At 35.4% G+C, this 23,611-nt stretch overlaps 5 protein-coding genes and 1 non-coding gene across 6 annotated transcripts; 4 read left to right on the forward strand and 2 right to left on the reverse strand.

Annotated features, from left to right (window-relative positions):
• Nucleotides 1–1,416: 1,416 nt before the first annotated feature.
• LOC125193504 (UDP-glycosyltransferase 87A1-like) lies at nucleotides 1,417–3,592 on the forward strand. The gene is made up of 2 exons (XM_048091313.1): nucleotides 1,417–1,924; nucleotides 2,654–3,592. The coding sequence occupies exons 1-2, from the start codon at nucleotides 1,456–1,458 to the stop codon at nucleotides 3,514–3,516; spliced, it is 1,332 nt and encodes a 443-aa protein (XP_047947270.1). The 5' UTR covers nucleotides 1,417–1,455; the 3' UTR covers nucleotides 3,517–3,592.
• A 406-nt stretch (nucleotides 3,593–3,998) lies between these two features.
• On the forward strand, nucleotides 3,999–5,652 carry LOC125191760 (60S ribosomal protein L13a-4-like). The gene is made up of 4 exons (XM_048089173.1): nucleotides 3,999–4,340; nucleotides 4,746–4,862; nucleotides 4,945–5,032; nucleotides 5,374–5,652. Exons 1-4 carry the CDS (start codon nucleotides 4,069–4,071, stop codon nucleotides 5,515–5,517), a joined length of 621 nt encoding a protein of 206 aa, XP_047945130.1. The 5' UTR covers nucleotides 3,999–4,068; the 3' UTR covers nucleotides 5,518–5,652.
• A 530-nt stretch (nucleotides 5,653–6,182) lies between these two features.
• On the reverse strand, nucleotides 6,183–6,284 carry LOC125197568. Its single transcript, XR_007172107.1, has one exon. It is a non-coding gene; the product is annotated as a U6 spliceosomal RNA (small nuclear RNA).
• Nucleotides 6,285–12,583: 6,299 nt separating this feature from the next.
• LOC125194566 lies at nucleotides 12,584–13,886 on the reverse strand. Its single transcript, XM_048092824.1, has 3 exons — nucleotides 13,568–13,886; nucleotides 13,288–13,521; nucleotides 12,584–13,146 (listed from the first exon to the last, which is right to left on the reverse strand). Exons 1-3 carry the CDS (start codon nucleotides 13,884–13,886, stop codon nucleotides 12,584–12,586), a joined length of 1,116 nt encoding a protein of 371 aa, XP_047948781.1.
• Nucleotides 13,887–15,941: 2,055 nt separating this feature from the next.
• LOC125191775 (probable pectinesterase 29) lies at nucleotides 15,942–17,684 on the forward strand. Its single transcript, XM_048089186.1, has 5 exons — nucleotides 15,942–16,137; nucleotides 16,293–16,455; nucleotides 16,686–16,898; nucleotides 17,001–17,248; nucleotides 17,331–17,684. The coding sequence occupies exons 1-5, from the start codon at nucleotides 15,947–15,949 to the stop codon at nucleotides 17,494–17,496; spliced, it is 981 nt and encodes a 326-aa protein (XP_047945143.1). The 5' UTR covers nucleotides 15,942–15,946; the 3' UTR covers nucleotides 17,497–17,684.
• Nucleotides 17,685–20,446: 2,762 nt separating this feature from the next.
• LOC125194567 (probable pectinesterase 29) lies at nucleotides 20,447–22,190 on the forward strand. The gene is made up of 5 exons (XM_048092825.1): nucleotides 20,447–20,637; nucleotides 20,725–20,887; nucleotides 21,109–21,318; nucleotides 21,690–21,937; nucleotides 22,025–22,190. The coding sequence occupies exons 1-5, from the start codon at nucleotides 20,447–20,449 to the stop codon at nucleotides 22,188–22,190; spliced, it is 978 nt and encodes a 325-aa protein (XP_047948782.1).
• Nucleotides 22,191–23,611: the final 1,421 nt, after the last annotated feature.

Below are 23,611 nucleotides of genomic sequence, written 5' to 3' on the forward strand. Positions count from 1 at the left end.
TATTTGTTTTATGCTATGTTCCCCACCCACCAAAAAAGGGGTCGGGGAAGGCCCAAACCACGTGCATTTTACACCAAATTGGACCATCGGCCAAGCCCAATGCACCTGACTTTTGTTGGTTGGACAATAGACATGAAAGGATTAATTTAACAGTGGGAATTGGGAAAGAAATCAATTGGTGTTCCAAAACGTCGGTGGTTAATTTCACAAGCTAGTTGCAGATCTCTAGTTTCCATACATGCGTCTTGAATTATTAAACAAAATTTTGTATAAACTCGTAAATCAGATTCATTAAGAGTATTATTAGGAATTATATTCCTGATATTCCAAATTCCTAACCATCATAAATTTTAGAAATCATAATCTTAAAAATTATAATCCAAAAACCCATAATCCTATGAATTATTTTCGGAGAACTTTACTTTCCCGCCAAATAAACATGGTTTAAAAACTCTCTCAGAGTAATCGATCACCATCACCCAGGGATGTGTTGGCAATTGAAATATAAAATGAATGTAACAATATCCCACATCGGTATACTAAAAAAGCTTAATCCACTATATAAGTCTCATGGACCCCTCCTCCTATCACCAATTAGTTTTACGATGAAATTCATGGATTTCTATCAGGATGGACCCATGGGGTCGGCCAATCCCACCGCCGGTCACGACACAGGATAACTCGATTTATTTGTCCGTGGCCCTGCGGCGGCTTCGCTTTCGACCCCACGGCAGCTTCAGCTTGAAAGAGTAATGACAAGAAAATTGGAAAATCATAGAAATATAGACGTAGATAAACAAATTACGCAACTAAAAAGAAAGAGAAAGAACAAAATAAGAACAAAATGCTGAGTTTGAACTCTTTAATAGCGAAGTTTGTTGGAAAACAATGACAGAATTGTGTGAGAGCGTTCCAGCGAATAAGAGAGGATGCCATACTTTTTATTGCTTCCCGTTATATTTAGTATTTTTATATTTTAAATTTAGTTACTAGAATGTTTAATAAGCTTGTTTAATTGTTTATGACAAAGGATGGTGCTCCTACTTCAATTTTTATGTTTATTTAACATAAATAATATTCTAATATTATTTTTAAATAAAATATTAATTTAAATATATATTTAGAATAAAATTAATTTATGATTAATATGTACCGTTAATTCTTATCTTTATTAGAATCCGTCACTGTCCTGTCGTCGCCCCAAACCCCTAAATACGAATGCTGTCGTCAATGTCATCATTCCTAAAATGTATAAACATATTACTATATTAGTAGTTGGCTATTAAAATACGAAAACGTACATTTTGAAAAAACTCAAGAATAATGCCTCTAGATTTGCAATTTCTCGATAACAAAAAAATATTCCGTATAAAACTGAATTGCACCAAGATTTTTCACACATCTCGCCTTGACCAACTGGGTAAAGCATAGCAGCCGTACCCAGTCGTCAGTAATATGGTGGGATGCCACATCGTGGCGCTGCCTTACCCCGGCAGAGGCCACATCAACCCAATGCTCAACCTGTGCCACCTCATACTCCACTCCCACCCCGATATCACCGTCTCCTTCATCGTCACGGAGGAGTGGCTCGGCCTCCTCTCCGATACGCCACCTCCGCCATCTCCTAATTTCAGATTCCACGCGGTGCCTAACGTGATTCCCTCAGAGATAGGCAGAGGCAAGGACTTCATCGGCTTCTACAATGCCGTTCTCACGAGATTGGAGGCGCCTGTGGAGCAGCTCCTCGACTGCCTTCCGCTGCCCAAGCCCACCCTCATTATATATGACACCTACTTAACATGGGTGTTGGACGTCGGCCGTCGCCGGAATATTCCGGTGGCTTCCTTTTTTACCATGTCTGCCACAGTCTTCTCCATCTTCCACCACTATGATCTCGTCTCCCAACACCGCCGTTCCCCGCCGGGTTCTATTTTCTTTTACTATCTCCATTTTTCTTATTTTCATGCATTGTAGATTTAATCTTTTCAATAATTGTGATGTTCAATTAATGGTGGATTTAGGATTCGGTTGATTTAAATTCAAAATAGAGGAGTACTATATTTTTATTTTATGGTTACCAACTTACTATTAATTATTGTTTAATAGTATAAATGAATATTTTATATTCTATCTCGTATTTTTTCCAAATAATTATTGCCTAAATACATATTGAGTTAGATATTATAAAGTGTGCACTTAAGGAGTAATAGTCCGTAAAATCACAAAGTAGATTGAAAATTTATCGAGAATATTTTTCACTATATTCAAATTTAACGTGACACACCAGATTATGTAATTGAGCAATGCGGCCAACATAAGAATCGATGTCGCTCTAAATGAGTGTAAACAAACATTATATTGAGTGTTACTCGAGTTTTAAAATCTCTTTCAAATTTTGTCAAAATTCGAATTCATTGGAAATTCAGTACATTACATGACTTCTTGATATTTGCTTCCAAATTTTAACTTCGTGGAAAATACTGAATTTTGATTTGTGATTTAGGGAACACCGTTACTTAATTAGTAAGACTAAAATCCACCCCCCCTACATATATTGTAAAATTGTCATTTTGCATTGGTGTTTCCATAAATACAAACTCAGTCTACGTTTGAAGATGTGCCTAACTAAAGATTCACATTGCATTTTTTACAGGTCAAATAGGAGAGGAAAACATTGTAGACTATATCCCTGGAGTCCCTCCAATAAGATTCACAGATCTCCCAACTCTAATCCATGGCAAATGCAATGAAGTTTTACCTCAAGTTTTACAAGCAATTCAATTAACATCAAAAGCTCAATATCTTCTCTTCGCCTCTGTTTATGAGCTTGAATCCCAAGTCATTGATGCTTTGAAACAAAAAATTTCACCCAAAATCTACTCATTAGGCCTTGCAATACCTACCTTGAACTCCGCGGTAGGTGAGAAGCCACACTACCTCAAATGGTTGGATGCTCAGCAACAAGACTCTGTTCTATACATCTCACAAGGTAGTTTCCTCTCGGTTTCCAAAGCTCAATTTGAGGAAATTGTTGTTGGGGTGATTCGTAGTGGTATTCGTTTCCTGTGGGTCGGGCGTGGAGAGGAGGATCTCCTTCAAGAGAAATGTGGGGGCAGAGGGATAGTAGTCCCTTGGTGTGATCAGTTGAAGGTTCTGTCACACCCGTCTGTAGGGGGGTTCTGGTCGCACTGTGGATGGAACTCAACTAAAGAGGGCGCGTTTGCTGGCCTTCCCATGTTGACATTCCCTATATTTTCAGATCAAGTTACCAATAGTAAGATGGTCGTCGAAGATTGGGGTTTTGGAATGAGAGTGAAGAAGGAGGATGATAGTTTGGTTACAGGGGATGAGATTGCTGAGCTTGTGTTGAGCGTTATGGATTCGGAGAGTTCGGAAGCGAAGGAGAGGAGAAGAAGGGCCAAGGAGATGCAGGAGATATGTAAGAGTGCAAGTGGTTTAGGAGGATCTTCTCATCTAGATCTTATAGCTTTCATCAAAGACGTTTGTGGATGCTAAAGTTTGGGCATGAGATTGCAATCTTGCTTGATTATAGTATTTCAGTCAACTTTATTCAAATAAGTATTTTGGTGTATTTCTAAATGTCTTGTTGTATGTTTAAGATGTATTGACAATTTGTGATAATTTTCTTCGTAGGATGGACAACATATTAGTGAAATGGCATGTTCTAGGCTATGGACACAAAACATGTAAGACATGTGAAATAAGATGCAATAAATTTTATGTTTAACAAAATTAAAACTAAATGCAAATATTTAAAAAAATAAAGGATAATTTGCATCACATTTTTATCACCAAATAGTCCGTACTGTATAATTTTTAGCTCATATAAATAGAAGAAAAAAGAGACTGCTTACAAATTGGAAATAAGAATGTGAAAGTCCAATCTAAATGGGCCGAATTGATAGCCCAAGCCAAACCCACTATTAAAGCCCAACTAACTAAACCCAACAAGATAAAAATACCACATTCACCTCCACCCTCAAACCCTAATCTCCGCCAGCGCCAGCCCCCATTTCGTCCGCCTCAGAGAGAGAGAGAGAGAGAAAAATGGTGTCGGGTTCGGGGATCTGCGCGAAGAGAGTGGTGGTGGACGCCAGGAACCACATGCTCGGACGCCTGGCCTCCATTTTGGCCAAGGAGCTCTTGAACGGCCAGAGAGTCGTCGTCGTCCGCTGCGAGGAAATCTGCCTCTCCGGCGGCCTCGTTCGCCAGAAAATGAAGTACCTTCGCTTCCTCCGCAAGCGTATGAACACCAAGCCCTCACATGGCCCCATCCACTTCCGTGCTCCTTCCAAAATTCTCTGGAGGACTATTCGTGGGTACGATTTTTCGTTTTCGATTGCACTCTACATTTTATTCATGTTTAAACTGTGTCAATTTTTTATTTAGTTTTCTTTTCATTATTTAGATATATTTTGGATATCGTGTTAAATGCTATGCACTTGTAACTGTAGTTTGACAATCAAATTTAAGATATGATCTATTGCTTAGTTTATTGAGATATATGGGACAATCAAATTTAAATGATATGCATTGTAGTTTTTCCACACTTTTGAAATTGATGACAGAAATTTCCAGCTCTATGCATAGAAATATCATTCCTTTCTTATATTTAGGATGATGGTTTAATTGTATTTGCAATGACTTATGTTTTAATGTACTATTTGTATTCCTTTGGATGATAATATTGAGGTTATGCTCATTTTAGTTATGCATTATCACAGAATGATTCCTCACAAGACTAAGAGAGGAGAGGCTGCTCTTGCTCGTCTCAAGGTTTACGAAGGTGTACCCCCACCATATGATAAGATCAAGAGGATGGTCATTCCAGATGCCCTCAAGTGAGCTTTTGATGGATCAAATGGCATTATAATTTGTTTGTCTGTTTTTGGTAATTAACCTTTTTACATATTTTGCCAACAGGGTTTTGAGGCTTCAAGCTGGGCACAAGTATTGCCTGTTGGGAAGACTGTCATCTGAAGTCGGATGGAACCATTATGATACCATCAGGGTATGTTCATCTATCATTTCTATTATCTGTATAGTTATTGATTATACTCAATAATACGTTGAATTTTATATCACTACCGCATAAGTCTATTTCGCATAGCCATACGTGTCTAACTCTGGGAGATTACTTTGTTAAAGTTGCACCATTTAGGATACAGTTATTGTAATATTGCACAGTTCTGCTATTTCTTTAATACTCCCTTTTGTTTCAAAACTTAATTCACCCTCAGCTAAATTACTCACTACTTTTTTATCCTGAATTTGCTGTTATTATATCAAATTTTGATTGCTGGTATTATAGTATATGTATCCTCGTATTTATATTGTGGCGATGTTTTGTAGGAGTTGGAGAAGAAGAGGAAAGAACGAGCTCAGGTAACATATGAGAGGAGGAAGCAGTTGACAAAATTGAGGGTTAAGGCTGAGAAGATTGCCCAAGAGAAGCTTGGTTCCCAACTCGACGTTATTACTCCGATCAAATATTGAATTTAGTGTTGTAGTCCTTTGCTGTGACAATTTTGATGGTTACTAGTTTGCTTTTTGGATTTGATTTGATTAGTAATTCATGTCCTCGGAATATCTTATTTTCGCATGTCAATTAAATCAGAATTTTATTGTGTATGAGCCTCGTTCATACCAATGCAATGCTGTTGAGAATGTTTTCAAATGGAATCGTTGATTTTCGAGTTAGATTAATATTATCTCTAGACCTCAGTAAGAGTTATAGCATAGGCTGAGATCATTGGTTTAAGTGGTTCTATTTGAGCTATTTTATAAACCTAGACCTGGCTCAGGCCTAGGACCATATGAGTCACGGCCTAGATCCAGGACTGGCCCAGCCTATGAACAGTCCATTAGTGGCCCACCTTATATAATTCATATTTTTTAATATAATCAACTCTTTAAACATAGCAACTTTCTACTTTAAAAAATCTTTACACTCCTATGTATCAATTTATTTACTTTTATACTAATACAATTAACAACTTAAAGTGGATCCCATGATTCATTACTTTTCTCTCTCCCTCTTTCTTACTTTATCAATTTTTTTTTCTTTCTCTTACTTTACCAATTTTTTTCTTCTTCTCTTACTTTACCAAATTGTGCATTAAAACCCGTGTCGTTTCAAACCTCCCTATTTTTAATAAACAGATAGAGTAGTATATTTCTCAATTTGTGCATGTCATCTTGTATATGAGTAATGCTAATATTCTCTATATTGTTTCAATTTTATTAGATGTCACCGAATGGATTTAATATATACTCAAGTTCTCAACTAAATCTACTTGAATGCAATATTCCATCTCGATTGTATTCAATTTTTTTTCTTATATTTATTTTTGTCCAAGATGTAAAAAGAACGATTCTAAAGTTTATTTTTAAAAATACTACTTATGTCTTGGTATTCAAACCACATCTCTAATGAATAATTATGGAATATGTTTTTTAAAATTTATTAGTTAGTTCATAAATTATATGTCATCATCTACTTATAATAGTGGTTCTTCCTTTAGTTATGCACTTTTAGATAGAGTAAAGAACATGAAAAATATATTAGTACAAAATCAGCAAATTAACTTGATCATTATTTCAATTTAGATTTCGTGTAAATGAGAAATAAATACAAGTAACAAATTATGAGTATGTTTTATTTTTCCATATAATATTTTTGGAATCTCTTTAATCAACATAAATAAAAAAAATTCAAATAAAGCTCAGCCAGGCTTAGCCAGGCCCACTTGCCATGTGGGCCTGGACTTGACCGGGATTAGCAAAATTAAAAAAGTCCAGTCCCGCCCAGCTCGACTCAGATATGAGTCTGGGCCGCACTGGGCCAAAATATAGGCAGGCATCGGAGGGCTTGGGCCGGGTCGACCCAGCCCACTTGACAACTATAGTCACATTTCATTTTTGTCATAAATGGTAAGTTGGTCCTACATTTCACTAACTCACTTTACTTATATTTTATTATAAAATTAATAAAAAAGAAATAGTAGGCCCTATATTCTACTAACTTTTTTATATGTGACTCGTATTGTTGGACGGAGGTAGTACTATTTATGCTGAAAATATTTTGGTGGCAGAATGACTTAACAATTAGACAACCAAAAAGTTTTTTTTGTTGATTTTCCATATTTTTTTAATTTCCGAGTTAGACATTTTATTTTCTTTAAGATTTCTTAACAACTTTAGTGGGTTTCATTGTTTTGAAGTTGGGATTTTGATTTTTCATACTCCCCCCCGTCCCCAAAGAGTATGAACTATTTCCTTTTCCGTTCGTCCCTAAAAAATACTTCCTTCGTCCAGCAATAGAAGTCCCATTTCTCCAAGGCACGGGTTTTAAGAAAGTTTTGGAGTGTGCAATAAATGGTGTGTGATAGTGGAATTTGGGACCCACTTCAGTTGTATTAAAAAAATTTCTTCCATGCACGTTTATTGCTATGAGATGCAGCTGCCAAATTTGAATAAGGAGCAGAATTTTAAGAAGCTGCCAAAATTTGAATAAACATCCAAAATTTAAGAAGCTGCCATAATTTTTTAGTTGAATCACTGCTGGAGTTTCAATGGCATTAATTAGAATGACCAAATTTTGTGTCCTGTTTCCAATTTATTCACGGACAGAAATTAAAAAATGGATTTAAAAATTACACTCAACATAATCAGAATCCCTTCAAAGCCTAATTCTTCACATTAACTTCAAATCTGTTCAAAATACAAATTTCAAATCTGCTCAAAATACAAAGGGGAAAATGAAAATTTCAAATTTCCCTCTACAAAAAGTTTGAGGAAAATTTGAACTCCAAAAAGTACACCTCCAAATCTACTATAAATACATCACCTACCATCATTTAAGACATCTCTTACCAACCTCAAATCTGAAAAATCTCCCAAAAAAAAACTCCCAACATTTATGTAGATTTAAATCCCTCAGAAAATATTCATCATAGGGATGGATAATGGGCAGAGGTAAACCAAACACTTGAACAACAACATCAAGAAAAATATGGTGCAGTTTTTACTCAAGCACAACCATGATGGAGTGCTCGCAAGAGGGGTTGTAATGGAGGCAGCAAAGACGTTTGAAGTCAGTAGGAAGACAGTGTACCGGCTATGGAAGGCAGCCAAGGAGTAGATGCAACGGGGAGAACCTGCAATCATGGAAGGAAAGATCAAAGGCTACCATCATGCTGACAAATTAGAACTTGATGAAGAAAAGGTTAGACACTAATCTACTCTTGAGAGAGGTTCACTGCGTAAAATGGTTGTAAAATTGAATGTGAGCAAGGGTACAGTAGGTCAGTGGGTAAAGGAAGGTAAACTAAGGCCACATACAAATGCAATCAAACCTGCCCTCACCAATATCAATAAGCTAGCAAGAGTTAGATGGAGTCTTAGTCAACTTCAGCCACAAATTACTCAAGGTAGAGTTCAATATCAAAGCATGCACAATGTAGTGCATATAGATGAAAAATGGTTCTATAAGACCAAGGCATCAGACAGGTACCACCTCTTGCCGGATGAGGATGAGCCATATAGGTCATGCAAATCCAAGAGATACATCTCCAAAGTTATGTTTATGTGTGCTGTTAGTAGACCACATTTTGGTATGAATGGGCAGGCAACTTATGATGGTAAGGTGGGAATATTTCCCTTCACTGAAGTACTGCCAACACATAGGAAATCAAAGAACAGGCCCAGAGGGACCATGGAAACCAAGGCAATCCATTCAGTCACAAAGGCAGTGATGAGGGACTGCCTTATCAACAAGGTATTCTACTTTTTTCATTCTATCAGATCTTAAAAACTCAATAAAGATCGTCATTTAGCTATGTTATTGTTCTTCATGCCAGATTATACCTGCAATTAAGGCCAAGTGGACATAATATAATCAACACATACAAACCCCATCATCACAGCAACAACCAACAACATATTCCACCAAGTATAGCACCAATTCACCATCACAAAAGCACCTCAGCAAAATTTCATCATAGGACAGCAAAAAAAGCCTCCAAACCTACTCAAGGGGTGACTTTTACACATAATATAATCAGCACATACTATCCCCATCATCACAGCAACAACCAACAACATATTCCACCAAGTATAGCAACAATTCACCATCACAAAAGCACCTCAGCAAAATTTCATCATAGGGAAACAAGAAAAGCCTCCAAACCTACTCAAGGGGTGGCTTTTACACATAATATAAGCACCACAATTGGATTAATCTGCCAAACATAAAAAATTTCATCATATAGCAATAGATTGAACCTCCTAACCCAAATTGGGGGTGGCTTAAACAAAATACAATCACCACAGAACCTCCAAATACACAAATTCCAGACCCCAACAACAGATTCCATCAACATAATCAGGCAAACATTACTAATTTCAGCATATAGGGCAAGATTAAACCTCCTAACCCAATATGGGGGTGGCTAAATCAACATAACAAAATAACCCTATGGAAACCCCTAAATACAGACCAAGCCAGAATCTCCAAACCCTAGATAGGGGTGATTATTACACAATTCACAATATTAGAGGAGATCTTTCATGTCGGGCAAGAGAATCAGGAGGATCTCCTTGAACCACTCATCTTCCTCAACAGGACGCCTCCGCCTCTTCACCCGTGGAGTTTCTGTTGGGGTTCGTATACTAAAAGATGCTTCGAGCGTACATGCCTTTGTACAGTCAGCTTGTGCATGTATACGAGAAACGCCACGTCCACTTGTTTACCTAATTATGAGAATAAATAATTTGATATAATGGTTTATTATTGAAATATGATAAACAAGTCTAAGGCTTTTTACTAAGAAGGTCAAGTAGGGAAATTCGATGAATCTCCTCATGAGTTTTCCAGTAGGGGACTTGGCCAGATCTAGTAAGAAGAAAAACGTATTCACAACCTAGATATGCTTTGGCTACCTATTGGTATGGTTGCGGTGTTTGTGATAATTCTCTCTTACCTAAGATGAGATTAGTAACACCGATGTTGTAAAGCACTGTAGAATCTAATCCGAAATGTATTCTTTATTGCTATCTACTGAAAGAATATATTTCAGAAAGTTTAGTATTTTCTAGTCTATGATATTAATATCAATATTGTTTATTCAATCAAACGCCACTTTGACTTATCAATATGTGAGAGTTTGTACGTAACTCAAGTTCATGATATCTTGGGTGGTAGTAATTGAATAACATGAAGGTATTGGAGTATTATTTCATAGAATTCGCGTGCCCAGTGTGGTATGATTAAATCCCTAAGGGGTGATCCCCAAGAGGTGTTTGAAAAAGGAATTTATTATTCAGAAAACTGCGCAGTTGGAATTTATTCCACGAATAATAAATAAAGTTTCAAACTAGAAAAACTCTTTGGAGAATTAATTTAATTCTAGTCACATAGCAGACAAAAGAATTAAATTGACGGATCAAGATAATCTTAAACGCGGGAAATATTATAAAATAAAATGGACCCAAGTTATTTGTAATTTGATGATTTAAGTGGGAGTGCAATATTATTCTTTAGTGAAACAAAATAATATTCCATTGATAATATATTAAATCATGGGTCATTTGATTTAATTAGTTAATTATCTAATGGGTGAGCCCAACACTTAAGTCATTCCATGGATCCCCTTACTAGCCCAATAAGGTCCACTATAAATAATGAATGAAAGGGAAACCCTAGCACACAACCCAAGACAACACAAAACCCTAACCCTAGGAGGCAAATTGGCGCATCCCTCTCCTCTCTCACTTGGTCTCGATTTTCGTGCCTAGCACGTGAGAGAATTAGGGTTTTGATTATTGTTCTTGATCTATCCTAATTCATAGGATTAGATCTAGACAATTTGGTGTTTGTATTGGGTTTCCCTAGATCCATTCAAAGTTATTTAATTGTTTATCTAAGATCCGCCCACACGGATGGAGAATCAAGGACAAGGGAATAGTACGGAAGATTCGTGGTCGATAAACCAAGGATCTCCGGGTGGTGCAGCTAGCAACGTCAATCCAATGATGGATTATGAGGTAACAATTGAATCTACATCGAATATGCATGATTATGTGTTTATTTGATGTTATATCTATAGATCTATGTTTATTGCATTAAATTGGAGTCGAATGCATAATCACCTAAATAGATCCGTTAAGGACCTGTTTGTTTTCCGTGTCTTCCGCTGCGGTAGTCCCAACAGTTTCAGGTACCACAGTGGACTCGGGACTCTCATAACCCGGCGTATCAGGGACGATAAGCTCCGAATCGAGCATGGTCTCCGGTGTATCAGGGACGATAAGCTCTGAATCGAGCATAGCTTCCAGATCTGGGGTTTCAAGGAACATATCGGGCTGAGAATCGGTCCAGGGGGGACTTCCACCATCGGAGTTTCAGGAACTATGGTGGACATCGAATCGACCGAATCTAACCCATAGATGGGGGTAAGGGTTTCAGACAGTAAATCATCCATTTACGCTAGAGTGGGGAATATGAGGAGGAGACGGCGATTGGGAGGAGGAAGAGGAGGCAGCGTGATTAGGGTTTCCACAGAGATGAGGGTGAGAGACCGAGAGAGAGAGAGAGAGAGAGAGAGAAGAGAGAGTGAGGGTGAATTTGAGTGATCGAAAGAGTGAGAGAGAGAAATTAATTCTGGGAGGGGGGTGTGTTTTGTAATGGCAATAGAGTTAATTATTGATGAGAAGGGGGAGGGTAATTAAATTGTCCAAATATGGTAAGTAGAACCGGGACTCCTATTGTTGGACGGACAAAAATGGAAAAACGGGACTTCTATTGTTGGACGGAGGGAGTATGAACTTTCTAATTTTGGAAAATTCAAACAACATATTATCTACCCCTACACATTATTTTATTTACCAATTATACCATTAGCATTAACAACTTATACCATTACAATAGTGTGGACCTCATTTTCCACTAACATTATTTCCACTATCATTTCTCTTTCTCTCTCTCTTACTTTTTTCCTTATTTATTAAAACATGTGCAGAACTCATTGTTCATATTATTTGAAGACGGAAGAAATAATATTTTTCTTTTTAAGAAACTAGGATTTATCTGATTACTCGTTAATTTCAATCAATTTATACACGTTTTTGCATCACACACCTTTTTGGTCTGAACTATAATGTTGGCATCATAGTTTGCATTTGATTCTTTGGTCTGAACTATAATGTTGGCATCATAGTTTGCATTGGATTCATAAATGCAAGATTATTTAGAGAGAAATATGAAAATAAATTGAGAGATACTCCCCCGTCCACCAATAAATGTCCTATTTTGCTATTTTCGTTTGTCCATTAAGAGCATCCACAGTGGGGCGCCCTAAAGTCCGACCTATAGGGCGCCCTATGCTCCGCCACATCAGCATTTTATCCTCCTACCCATTCACCTGCAGTGGGATGCCCTATAGTCCGCCCTAAGCATTTTATTTATTTGAATATTTAAAACAATACAAAAAATTGGAAAAAAAAACTTCATTTCATTGAAAATTCAAACATTACGGTACGAAATAAAAAAAACTACAAATTCTCAATGACGGTCACGGTTCCAAACTTCTTCAATCATGACGTTCATGTGCTGAACATGGTCTTGTTGGTTGCGCATTGGGGCATGTCTAGATAGAACCTCATTGAAGCCCATCGGTAATCCTCGAACGTGGGGCGGGGTCGCCGTGCTGGAGCTAGATCCAGCTTCATCATCGCCCCAATCGGTGACTCTTCCACCTTCGTGTTCGACTATCATGTTATGCAAGATGATGCGCGCATACATGACATCGGCGATGACGTCCTTGTACCAGAACCGCGTCGGACCCTTCACTATTGCCCACCACGATTGGAGCACTCCAAATGCCCGCTCCACATCCTCCCGCGCAGCCTCCTGCTTTTGCGCGAATAAAACTCTCCTGTCATCCATTGGGTAGCTGATCGTCTTCTCAAAAACAGGCCACCTTGGGTATATGCCATCGGCCAAGTAGTAGCCCATATGATATTGGCGTCCGTTGGCAGTGAACTCGATGGTCAGGCCGTTGCCATTGCATTGCTCGGTGAAGAGGTTGGATAAGTTGAGGACGTTGATGTCGTTGTTCGACCCCGCTACACCGAAGTAAACATGCCAGATTCAGAGCTGATGGTCAGCGACGGTTTCGAGGATCATCGTCGGGTGGCTGCCCTTCTATCCACTAGTAAATTGGCATCTCCACGCCGTCGGGCAATTCTTCCACTCCCGATGCATACAATTGATGCTCCCTAGCATTCCAGGAAAGCCGTGCGCCATCTCGTGCATCTTCATTAGGGCCTGGCAATCCACAACAGTCGGTTTTTGCAAATATGTGTTGCTAAAAGCCTCCATAACTCCCCTACAAAAATTCTTTAAGCACTCGCGGCCAGTTGTCTCCCCAACGTGAAGGTACTCGTCGTACATATCCGCCGCGGTGCCGTATGCCAACTGCCGAGCGCAACCGTGCACTTCTGCAACGGCATAAGTCCAGGTCTGCCGATGCCATCTTCCCGATACTGGAAGTATTCATCTCGAGCCTCCAACGTTTGGACAATGCTGAGAAAAAGTTCTCGTCGCATTCTGAAATGGCGGTGAAAAACGGTCGGGCCCCACCGTAGTTGCTCGGCAAAATATTCTGCGAACAGACGTTGGCGTGCTCGTGGAGGACAAATGTCCGTCGTCGAATCGGCCTCGGGATCTGCTTCGCCTGGACCTGCTCCACCGCTTCGCGCTCGCGTTCCATTTCGGCCAAGCATTCCGCCGCAGCCTCGTGAAAGCAATCGAATAAGGCCCGAGTAATGCCCTTCGATGTACTCCAGTCGTCGCCGAGTCTCATTTTTTAGTGAGAAAATTAGGGAGAGAAATATTGGAAAGTGAGAGATGGGAGAGAATAATTGGTGTGGGAAATGAAAGAGAAATGGAGGTTTAAATAGATTAAAAAAAAAAAAAAAGGAAAACGTGTTGCATTGTCCGCGTCGCCCGCAGTGGGGCGGACGATGCAACGTCGAACGCCTATCGTCCACGGAAGATGGATTAGCCATCGTCCGCATGGCTACAGTGGCGGACGATAATCCGCCCGATGCATCGGGCGAACTATTTTCATTTGTCCACTAATAAATGTCACATTTCTTTTTTACTATTTTTAGTAATGAAGTAAATATTCCACTAACTTTATTTCATTCACATTTCAATAATATACTAATATATAAATGTGGGGCCCGATTTTCACTTACTTTCTATTATAGTACTTATTTTTTTAAAATTCGTGACTGGTCAAAATTGGTCTTGTATTAGTGAACGAAGGGAGTATTAATGAAGCTGATGAAAAGTGTGGAAAAATGGGATGGGTTGGAAGTTGGAAGTTGAACTTGGAAGTGATATTTACAGGAGGAAATTGAATTAATAATTAAAAAATTCAAAAACGACTTTGGATAGTTGGTAAATTTAATAATGAAAATTCACACTTGGTTATTATGCTTGACAAGTTAAAGCCGGAGTACTTCCTCAGCCATTATTTATCAAAGTTAAATCGATTATATGCTTGTTTAATGATACTGCTGATTCAATATTTATTAGCAGTAGTATACTTTAGTTTCGAAAAGATACTGAAATGCGAAATTATAAATTAAATGCTTGTAAGCTACCGACATTTTCTATTCAAAGTCAATTTAAATTATTGAAGATAAATGACAACATACATTAATAGGAATTAGCTACACTTAGAGCAAAAAGACATATTCGCTACGACCGCAAAATGATATCACTTCCCTATTTTGTTTATGTCACATATCTATTTTATGAAAAAATAATCCTTTCATCCATGTGAGACAATTTTTTTAGGCGCATGTTTTTAGGAGCGTAAAAAAGGAGAAATAAATAAAAGAAAGAATAAAATAAGAGAGATAGAATGTTAATTTTTTTCTTAATATAAAATGTTTTTACTTATAGTGGGACGATCTAAAAAGAAATATGCCTCACTTTTAATTGGGAGGAAGGAGAAGTAGTTATGAATTTATTCAATTTACCTTTTCTTTTTTCAAACAAAGCATATTATTATTATTAATGCATTAAACTATTTTTTTATTTCTAGAGTGACATATCTAATTACTCTTTTCTCTTAATTTAATATAGCAAATATCTCTTAAAATTTCGTATAATTCATCTAGTATGTCATCTTTTCTGAGACGGAGGAAGCATAATTATTTCATTAATCTTCTTTTGTACAATGATTCTAGTATTAGTAAATGAAATCAATGTTTAATTGTTTAAATAAAGCTTTAATTTATGAAAAGAAACAAATATATGAGCGCGTTCTCGGCCATATAGTCCTTAGAAAGCTATTGACCTGGTATATATTCTCTTTGTCCGCTATTAATTTTCCTTTGTTGCCATTTTATATGATGTCTACTTTATTAAATGTCATATTTTATTTTTATTATTTGTAATAAATATATATGCATTATATTTCACTAACTTATTTAATTGAAAAACTAGTGGGACTCACGTTCTACCAAAATTTCTTACATATTTGAAAATACTTATTTAGCGATAAAAAGGTGCATGGGACATTTAATCTTGAATAATAAAATTACACAATTGATTTCATCTTATTTTTTGAGTAAACTTTGACCATGAGCTAACTAATTAGGAATAGACATTAAGGGGTGGACAAAATGAAACTGGCAAGTATTAATTAGATTTGACGAAGTAGTATTAGCTTCCACCGCATCCAATCTCCTTATCTCTTTTCTGAAAGCATCCACCTCCATAGTTATGAACTTGCAGGATATTCATTGTTGTTTCTTTCATGATACAACTCTATATAAATATCTCCTTTGAGTTTCAAAAGTTATTATCTTTCTCTCTACCATATCCCATTATCCATATTACTTGAAAATGCCTAGGTTTCTGCTATGTGCACTGTTCATTAGTGCAATTATTTTGACATGCAATACATTCACAAATGGCATAGAAGCTATTAAAACAATCTATGTGGGTAAGTCACAAAGTATCCAAGCAGCCATCAATTCTGTCCCTTCAAACAACAAGAACTGGATTTGCATCTCTGTCTCAGCTGGAGTTTACAAGTACTACTGAATTTCTTAGCCAACTCCATGCAATATTGCATATATGTAATTTTTTTTTGTTTAGAGTAGTATTTATATATATATAGTATTTTTTTTTGGGGGGTATTTAATACATCTTCTGAACTGAGCTGTATTTGATGTGATTGTAATGGCAGGGAAAAGGTTGTAATTCCAGCAAACAAGCCATTTATTTATTTGAAAGGAGCAGGAAAGGATAAAACTAGTGTTGTATGGAGTGATTCCTCTGGCACAATCTTTCAAATGACAACTTTTAGTTCCATAGCTGACAATATTTTGGTACAAGGCATCACTTTTGTGGTAAGAAATGGAGTAATTATGGTTTTGGTTTATTCCGTTAAATACACCGACTTTAATATTTTTTGTTAACAATGTACTCACTTTTAAATCTTGGCAAGACATGTAGTTTTTGTGGTTTATTATATGATTAAGAAATTGCAGCTATAATATTAACGATCATAGTTAATTTTTCCTTATAAGTGTAAACCAAGAAGAAACTCTAAAATTAAATCTGTAAATTTTCTTGACAGAATGGTTACAATTATCCGCCAAGCAAGAACATGAATCCGGTGAAGGTGGCGGTGGCGGCGAGGATCTCAGGCGACCAATCAGCCTTCTACAGCTGTGGTTTCTCGGGGTACCAAGACACGTTGTTGGACGATAAGGGTAAACATTACTTCAAGTATTGCACCATTGAAGGAGCTGTGGATTTCATCTTTGGAAATGGTCAATCGATTTATGAGGTAAATAAAATTTAAACTGCTTAAAATTTGTGTTACTAACAATAGTATGTCTACTCATTTATTTAATTATGATTGTATTACTAATAATAATGTTGGTGACAGAAATGCAACATATTATTGAATGTGGGAATACCAAATCCTGCTTCAACAGGTTACATAACTGCACAAGCAAGAAAGAATAAATATGAAACTGGTGGGTTTGTGTTCAAAATGTGCAATGTTTATGGAAAAGGACATGCCTTCCTCGGTAGAGCATGGTACCCTTATTCAAGAGTCATTTTCTACGCTTCCTCTCTCTCAAACGTAATCGTTCCCGAAGGATGGCAACTTTGGAGCCGTGACGAGCCTAAGTAACTTACCATTTCTTATCACCTTCATAATTTTATTTGATTTTGTTATAAATGTAACTCTTGCTGCCATTTTATTGATTAGGAGCACAATAACTTTTGCCGAGGAACGATGCAAGGGAGCAGGATCGAACAAGCCCAAGCGCGTAGCATGGGAGAAAACCCTAACGCGGAAAGAATTTAAGTATTTTACAAGCTTATCTTACATCGACAATGTGGGGTGGATTCGTAGGCTGCCTGTTAGAATATAAGAAGAAAATAGCCAAATCCAATAGATACTTCTTGTCAAAGAAAAAGACAAATATGGAGTCAACTTACCCAAACAAGTATTAGGGCTTTGTGTAAGAGTTGTTAGAAAAAACATGTTTCGAATGTTTTTTATATGTAAAACTCCATATTCGTTCTATCCATTTATAATAGTTAAGAAATAATTTTGTTACATTGTTATTTGCTTATTTATTTAAGTCTTACTTTTATCATTTATGTATTATAAGGAAATGAGTTAAGGTTTTCTACTTTTTATTATAAAAATATATAAATGACTATTCTCTACGTTATTCTCCCACTTCCTTAAGTCTTTGGATTTAATAAGACTATCTAAATTAATTAATTCTGATTAATTAATTTTAAGTATATAATCAAGGGGATATACTAATATGCTAACTAATTTTAAAGTGCTAACGTACATCCAATCACGTGCTGACATATGGCATGAAAAATGCAATATTGTATACAGAAAAATGCAACACAAATTTGTAGAAGCTATAAATGAATTTCGGCAGATTGCATTTTTGTTATATGTAGATTGCATTTTTAATTGTTGAGTTTTGCATTTTAGATATTGACTGTTTAATTTGCATTTTATATATAAACGGATTGCATTTATATATAGTTTATTTTGCATTGTAGACAATTTATGTGAAATGCAAAGCTTAACAATATAAAATGCAATTTGCCTATAACTAAAATGCAATCTGCGGAAATGCATGTACAACTTGACAAATGTGTATTGTATTTTTTTGTATACAATATTGCAATTTTCGTGCCACGTGGCAACATGTGATTGGATGTACGTTAGCACTCTAATTAAGGATGCGTTCTAGTGCTCCTCTATGATCAAGTCTTGATATGATTTAATTGAGGTCACTTGATTAATTAATTATAAGAAAATGAACCTTTTAATTGATAAAGAGTTAATTTAGTCGATCCCTGATTAATTTTGATTAAATTTCATAATTCAATAATGTGAGGAAGAGTTTCGGAAGCTCCATAAAAAGACATAAGAGTAGGATGTATCTATAAATTCAAAACAAACCCTCAAAACTATCAAAATCTTTAGGGAAATTTTTGAAGCACAATTAGGATGTGATTTTTTTCAAATAGACGATATTCATTTTAATCATGACTTCGATTATTTTAATTCAAAAATAATTTCTATTTTTATTTTGAGAAATAACTTATTGGTTGGGCTATGGTTTGCTTGGTGGTTAGCCCAGGTTAGCCATTTGGTAAATTTCACAATTAGCCCCATGTAACTAATGGCGGCACATGAGTCAGAGTGTACCTCAGGGCGGAGCTCGAATGAGTATATCTTTAGTGGAGAAGTTCGAACAAAAGTATACCATAGTGTCGTGTAGCTAGCGAGAGAGTCTATATAAATGATTGCTTGTAAGAAAGTAGCCAAGGGTTTCCACGATCATGGTGGAGGTCCTTGGTCTCCAAGAGATCGTTTGTTCACTCCTCAATTTCTTCCATTTCGATCCCCCATCCATTCTATTTTGTTCTTTCTTATTGTGGGATGGAATCCCTTTTAGTGTAATGTTTATTTTTTTTATTAATTAGTTTAAATTTAAAAGTCGCTCCACCGAGGACTCAAATCTAAGACTTTTGGCCTCAGACATTAATCAATCTCTACCACTTGGTCAACTCTCACAGTGTAATATTTATTTTTGTTTCTATATAATGTTATTTTGATTGTTATTGCAGTGTTTCTTGTTAATATTTAGATTGTAATTTTAGTTGTAACTTTTGTTGTGTTTTTACAAGAACCGGGTCTTGGACTAATTTTGAAGATTTTTATCGCAAAATCAAATGCCTAACCAATAGAGATTGAAAGTCAATTTGAATTATTAAAGAAAAATGACTGCACATATGAATAGGCTAATAGGAATCAATGATATTGTTTTTCTGAAAATAAGTCAGTTATCAGTTTTTATAAAAAGATAAATAATTATTAATACATACAATTACATTTCTCTTTTGTAGAACAAAAGGTATATTATTATTAATACATCATTAAAATATTATATTTCCATATTTAATAAAAGGTAAATTAATACTAATACACCCATCTATTTCTTATTTCTATTTATTATTACTTAATTCACACTTTTCTTTTCTACAATAATATACCCAGTTAATTTTTTTCTCTTTATTTAATACACCAAACATTTCCTAAAATCATGGTTTTCTTTTGTACAATGATCTTACATTAGTAAATAAATTAATTTCTGGTTGTTCAGATAAAACTTAACATTGAAACAAATATATGCGTGTTCTCTGTCATATATAGTCCTTAGGAAGTAATCAACATGATATACTGCTATTAATTGTCAACTTTGATATGACTATTATTGAATATCTCATTTCTTTTTTACTGTTTGTTATAAATGTACGTGTTTTTTCTTTAATTCATTTCACTACATTTCATTTTCATACTAATATATAAAAGTAGAATTCATGTTCCACTGCTTTTTTTTTACCGATTTTTCTTCACATTTTAAAACCCTTTCCAATCCAAAGGGAGACATTTAATAATGAATAATATAATTACACAATTCATTTCTTCGAATTAAACTTTGACCATGAGCTAATTAATTTGCCTATAGAATTTGTAGGTGCTATGGTAGGTATTACCTTTCCTCAAAACAAACATAAGAAAGGAAAAAAGTGAAATTAAAGTAGAAACGTGCATAAAAATAAAATGAAAGTTACTTTAATTAGAATTAACAAATTAGTATTAACTTCCACCGAATTCAATCTCTATATCTCTTTCCTGAAAGCATCAACCGCCATAAAAATGAACTAGCAATATATTCATTTTTGTTTCTTTGCAGGTAGAACTCTTTATAAATACCTCCATTGTGTTCCCTAAGTTATATCTTTCTCTCTACCATATACAATTATCCATATTACTTGAAAATGCCTAGGTTTCTGCTATGTGCATTATTCATTAGTGCAATTCTTTTGACATGTAACACATTCACAAATGGCATAGAAGCTATTACAACAATCTATGTGGGTACGTCACAAAGTATCCAAGCAGCCATCAATTCTGTTCCTTCAAACAACAAGGATTGGATTTGCATCTCCGTCGCAGCTGGAGTTTACAAGTACTACTGAATTTCTTAGCCAACTCCATGCAATATTATTATTGTTACATTTTTTCTGAATTGTGTTTGATGTGTTTGTAATGGCAGGGAAAAGGTTGTAATTCCAGCAGACAAGCCATTTATTTATTTGAAAGGAGCAGGAAAGGATAAAACTAGTGTTGTATGGAGCGATTCCTCTGGTACAATCTTTGATATGCCAACTTTTAGTTCCATAGCGGACAATATTTTTGTACAAGGCATCACTTTTGTGGTAAGAAATTACTAATGTTTTGGTGTATTCCATTAAATACACCGCCTTTAATCATTTTTGTTTACAACGTACTCACTTTTAAATCTTGGCAAGACATGTAGTTTTTGTGGTTTATTATATGATTAAGAAATTGGAGCTATAATATTAACGATCGTAATTAATTTTTACTTACAAGTGTAAACCAAGAAGAAACCCTAAAATTAAAATATTTTTCTTGACAGAATGGTTACAATTATCCGCCAAAACCGGGCATGAACATTAAGGTGGCGGTGGCAGCGAGGATCTCAGGTGACCAATCAGCCTTCTACGAGTGTGGTTTCTCGGGGTATCAGGACACATTATTGGACGATAAGGGTAGACATTACTTCAAGCTTTGCACCATTGAAGGAGCTGTGGATTTCATCTTCGGAGATGGTCAATCGATTTACGAGGTAAATCAAATTGAAATTGCTTAAAATTTATATATTGACTTTGATTTATGACATGTTGTAAAAGCACAGACATGTAAGATTAAGTCTTTTAATTTTATCTAAAGTAAAAAAGAGAAATAGGTTGATGTTGATTGCAAGATTTCCCAATTTCACAAAATCTGCATTTATTATAAGTTGCTCGTCTAACGTTGACTCATAGTTACGCCAACGGGTTTAGGTTAAGGATGAAAACATTATTGCTAAAAAAAATAAAATGCATTGTAACAATTGCAATTTATTCCCAAGGCCAAAATAGTAATAACCTCTTTAAGATTAAGAAAATTCCATAACATCTATTTATGATTGCATTACTAATAATTTGTTGGTGGCAGAAATGTGACATATCAGTGAATATTGGAGAAGTAAACCCTGCTGGAACTGGTTACATAGTTGCACAAGCAAGAAAGAACAAAGATGAAACTAGTGGATTTGTGTTAAAAGAGTGCAATGTTTATGGAAAAGGACGTGCCTTCCTCGGTAGACCATGGTACCCTTATTCAAGAGTCATCTACTACGCTTCCTCTCTCTCAAACATAATCGTTCCCGAAGGATGGCAACTTTGGACTGCTGACGAGCCTACGTAACTTACCCTTTCATTTCTCACCACCTTCATATTTTTACATGATTTTGTCATAAATATAACTCTTGCTGCTATTGTTTTAATTAGGAGCGATATAGCTGTTTCTGAGGAAAAATGCACAGGACCAGGATCAGACAAGTCCAAGCGCGTAGCGTGGGAGAAAACCCTAACACAAGAAGAAGTGAAATATTTTACTAGCATATCTTACATCGACAATGTGGGGTGGATTGGTAGGCTGCCAATTAAAATTTGAGTATTAGGGCTTATGTAATAGTTTGTGCAAGAAAATAAGATAATAGGATAGAACTAGACATAGCTTATTCTATAATTAGAATACATGACAAATACAAAAGCTCAATTTTAGCCTACAATGTTTTCTCTATGTTTTAAACATCTCGATATGAAAATGGATTGAGAAGAAGGTCATTCCTAACTCAACTCGGAGAATCCGTGATTTTGTTATAAACAAAAAAAGGATTAATTACGTAAGCTCAATTATGATAATTAATCTGTTTCCAGTTTAACTGTCCCGATCATTTTATTTTAAACGGCCCAAATAATAAATATTAAGAACCCATCAAAATTTAATCTAAGGCCCAAAGTTAAGGTTTAATCAAGTTTCGTATTTTAAATTTCGCATAAAATCAAATTTTAGGTAAACATTTCTCTGCAAATAAATTCAAATAATTAAATTTCAATACGAACTAAAAAAATACAAAAATTAAATTTCTTGTAAAACTATAGTGAAATTGTATGTTTCAAATCTTTTCTGGACGAGAATATATGATTTCATTAGCTTTAGACGACAAAATTAGATAATTTATTTTTAATCTATGCTTACACAGTAACCCTTTATATACTCTAATTAAATAAGTATAAGAGAAACATCTTACCAGCGAGACATCCATCTTTCTAATTAACGGTTTGAGTTTAAATTAAACAATACTCCTACAAACTAAATAAAAATGCATGATTAACTCAAATTCATTAAAGGCACACATGAATAAGCACATGTATCATGTATTGTCTTTGTGATGTTTATTTAAGCTTGGCCGGTTGGGATTTCGTCATTTCTTTATTGTGGAGATGTCCCCAGTTGACTTCAATGATTGAACCTCTCAATAATGCAATGTTATTTTTATAAAATATTTTTTATTTATAAAATGTAGACCATACAACTTGCTTCATATATTCTTAGAAAGTTGGTTTGGAAGACCTCATGGACAAGGACTTGACAAGACCAAACTATTTTTCTATATTGGGAACTCTCATTTATTAGTAAATTCATATGTCAACATACATCGAATGTTTCAGATTCTTCATTTTATTAATCATCTATTATATCGTTTTTATGCTAGAGACATATATATTAGCTTTATATTATTCATTCATAGGATCTGATTTGATAAGGGTGCAACGAAACTATTAACAGCATAACAACTATGACCTACATCCCCATTTATCTTATCTTAATTAAGATCATCTTTAAAATATAATTGGCTAAATCTTTAAAAAATGAGTAAGATACATTTAATACTATGGAATTGGGGTCTGAATTATTAGAGTTCTGAATGAATTTGAAAGTAGAGTCTTTGATTCAAAATTCACTGTTTAATATCAAAAATAAATTTGGATTTATAATTAAATTACAATTCTAAATATTCTAATTATACA

This window comes from Salvia hispanica, chromosome 6 (assembly GCF_023119035.1).
Source record: "Salvia hispanica cultivar TCC Black 2014 chromosome 6, UniMelb_Shisp_WGS_1.0, whole genome shotgun sequence".
NCBI lineage: Eukaryota > Viridiplantae > Streptophyta > Magnoliopsida > Lamiales > Lamiaceae > Salvia > Salvia hispanica.

What these genes read in the sequence shown, in the direction of transcription:
- LOC125191775 (XM_048089186.1), top strand. Translation starts at nt 15,947, where the DNA reads ATGCCTAGGTTTCTGCTATGTGCACTGTTCATTAGTGCAATTATTTTG. An exon ending in GTCTCAGCTGGAGTTTACAA is followed by an intron (nt 16,138 to 16,292) that starts GTACTACTGAAT and finishes TTGTAATGGCAG; the next exon opens with GGAAAAGGTTGTAATTCCAG. An exon ending in TACAAGGCATCACTTTTGTG is followed by an intron (nt 16,456 to 16,685) that starts GTAAGAAATGGA and finishes TTTTCTTGACAG; the next exon opens with AATGGTTACAATTATCCGCC.
- LOC125191760 (XM_048089173.1), top strand. Translation starts at nt 4,069, where the DNA reads ATGGTGTCGGGTTCGGGGATCTGCGCGAAGAGAGTGGTGGTGGACGCC. An exon ending in GTCATTCCAGATGCCCTCAA is followed by an intron (nt 4,863 to 4,944) that starts GTGAGCTTTTGA and finishes TTTTGCCAACAG; the next exon opens with GGTTTTGAGGCTTCAAGCTG. An exon ending in ACCATTATGATACCATCAGG is followed by an intron (nt 5,033 to 5,373) that starts GTATGTTCATCT and finishes GATGTTTTGTAG; the next exon opens with GAGTTGGAGAAGAAGAGGAA.
- LOC125194567 (XM_048092825.1), top strand. Translation starts at nt 20,447, where the DNA reads ATGCCTAGGTTTCTGCTATGTGCATTATTCATTAGTGCAATTCTTTTG. An exon ending in TACAAGGCATCACTTTTGTG is followed by an intron (nt 20,888 to 21,108) that starts GTAAGAAATTAC and finishes TTTTCTTGACAG; the next exon opens with AATGGTTACAATTATCCGCC. An exon ending in ATGGTCAATCGATTTACGAG is followed by an intron (nt 21,319 to 21,689) that starts GTAAATCAAATT and finishes TGTTGGTGGCAG; the next exon opens with AAATGTGACATATCAGTGAA.
- LOC125194566 (XM_048092824.1), bottom strand. Translation starts at nt 13,886, where the DNA reads ATGAGACTCGGCGACGACTGGAGTACATCGAAGGGCATTACTCGGGCC. An exon ending in GCTCGAGATGAATACTTCCA is followed by an intron (nt 13,522 to 13,567) that starts GTATCGGGAAGA and finishes ATGCCGTTGCAG; the next exon opens with AAGTGCACGGTTGCGCTCGG. An exon ending in AATGCTAGGGAGCATCAATT is followed by an intron (nt 13,147 to 13,287) that starts GTATGCATCGGG and finishes ACTTCGGTGTAG; the next exon opens with CGGGGTCGAACAACGACATC.
- LOC125193504 (XM_048091313.1), top strand. Translation starts at nt 1,456, where the DNA reads ATGGTGGGATGCCACATCGTGGCGCTGCCTTACCCCGGCAGAGGCCAC. An exon ending in ACACCGCCGTTCCCCGCCGG is followed by an intron (nt 1,925 to 2,653) that starts GTTCTATTTTCT and finishes CATTTTTTACAG; the next exon opens with GTCAAATAGGAGAGGAAAAC.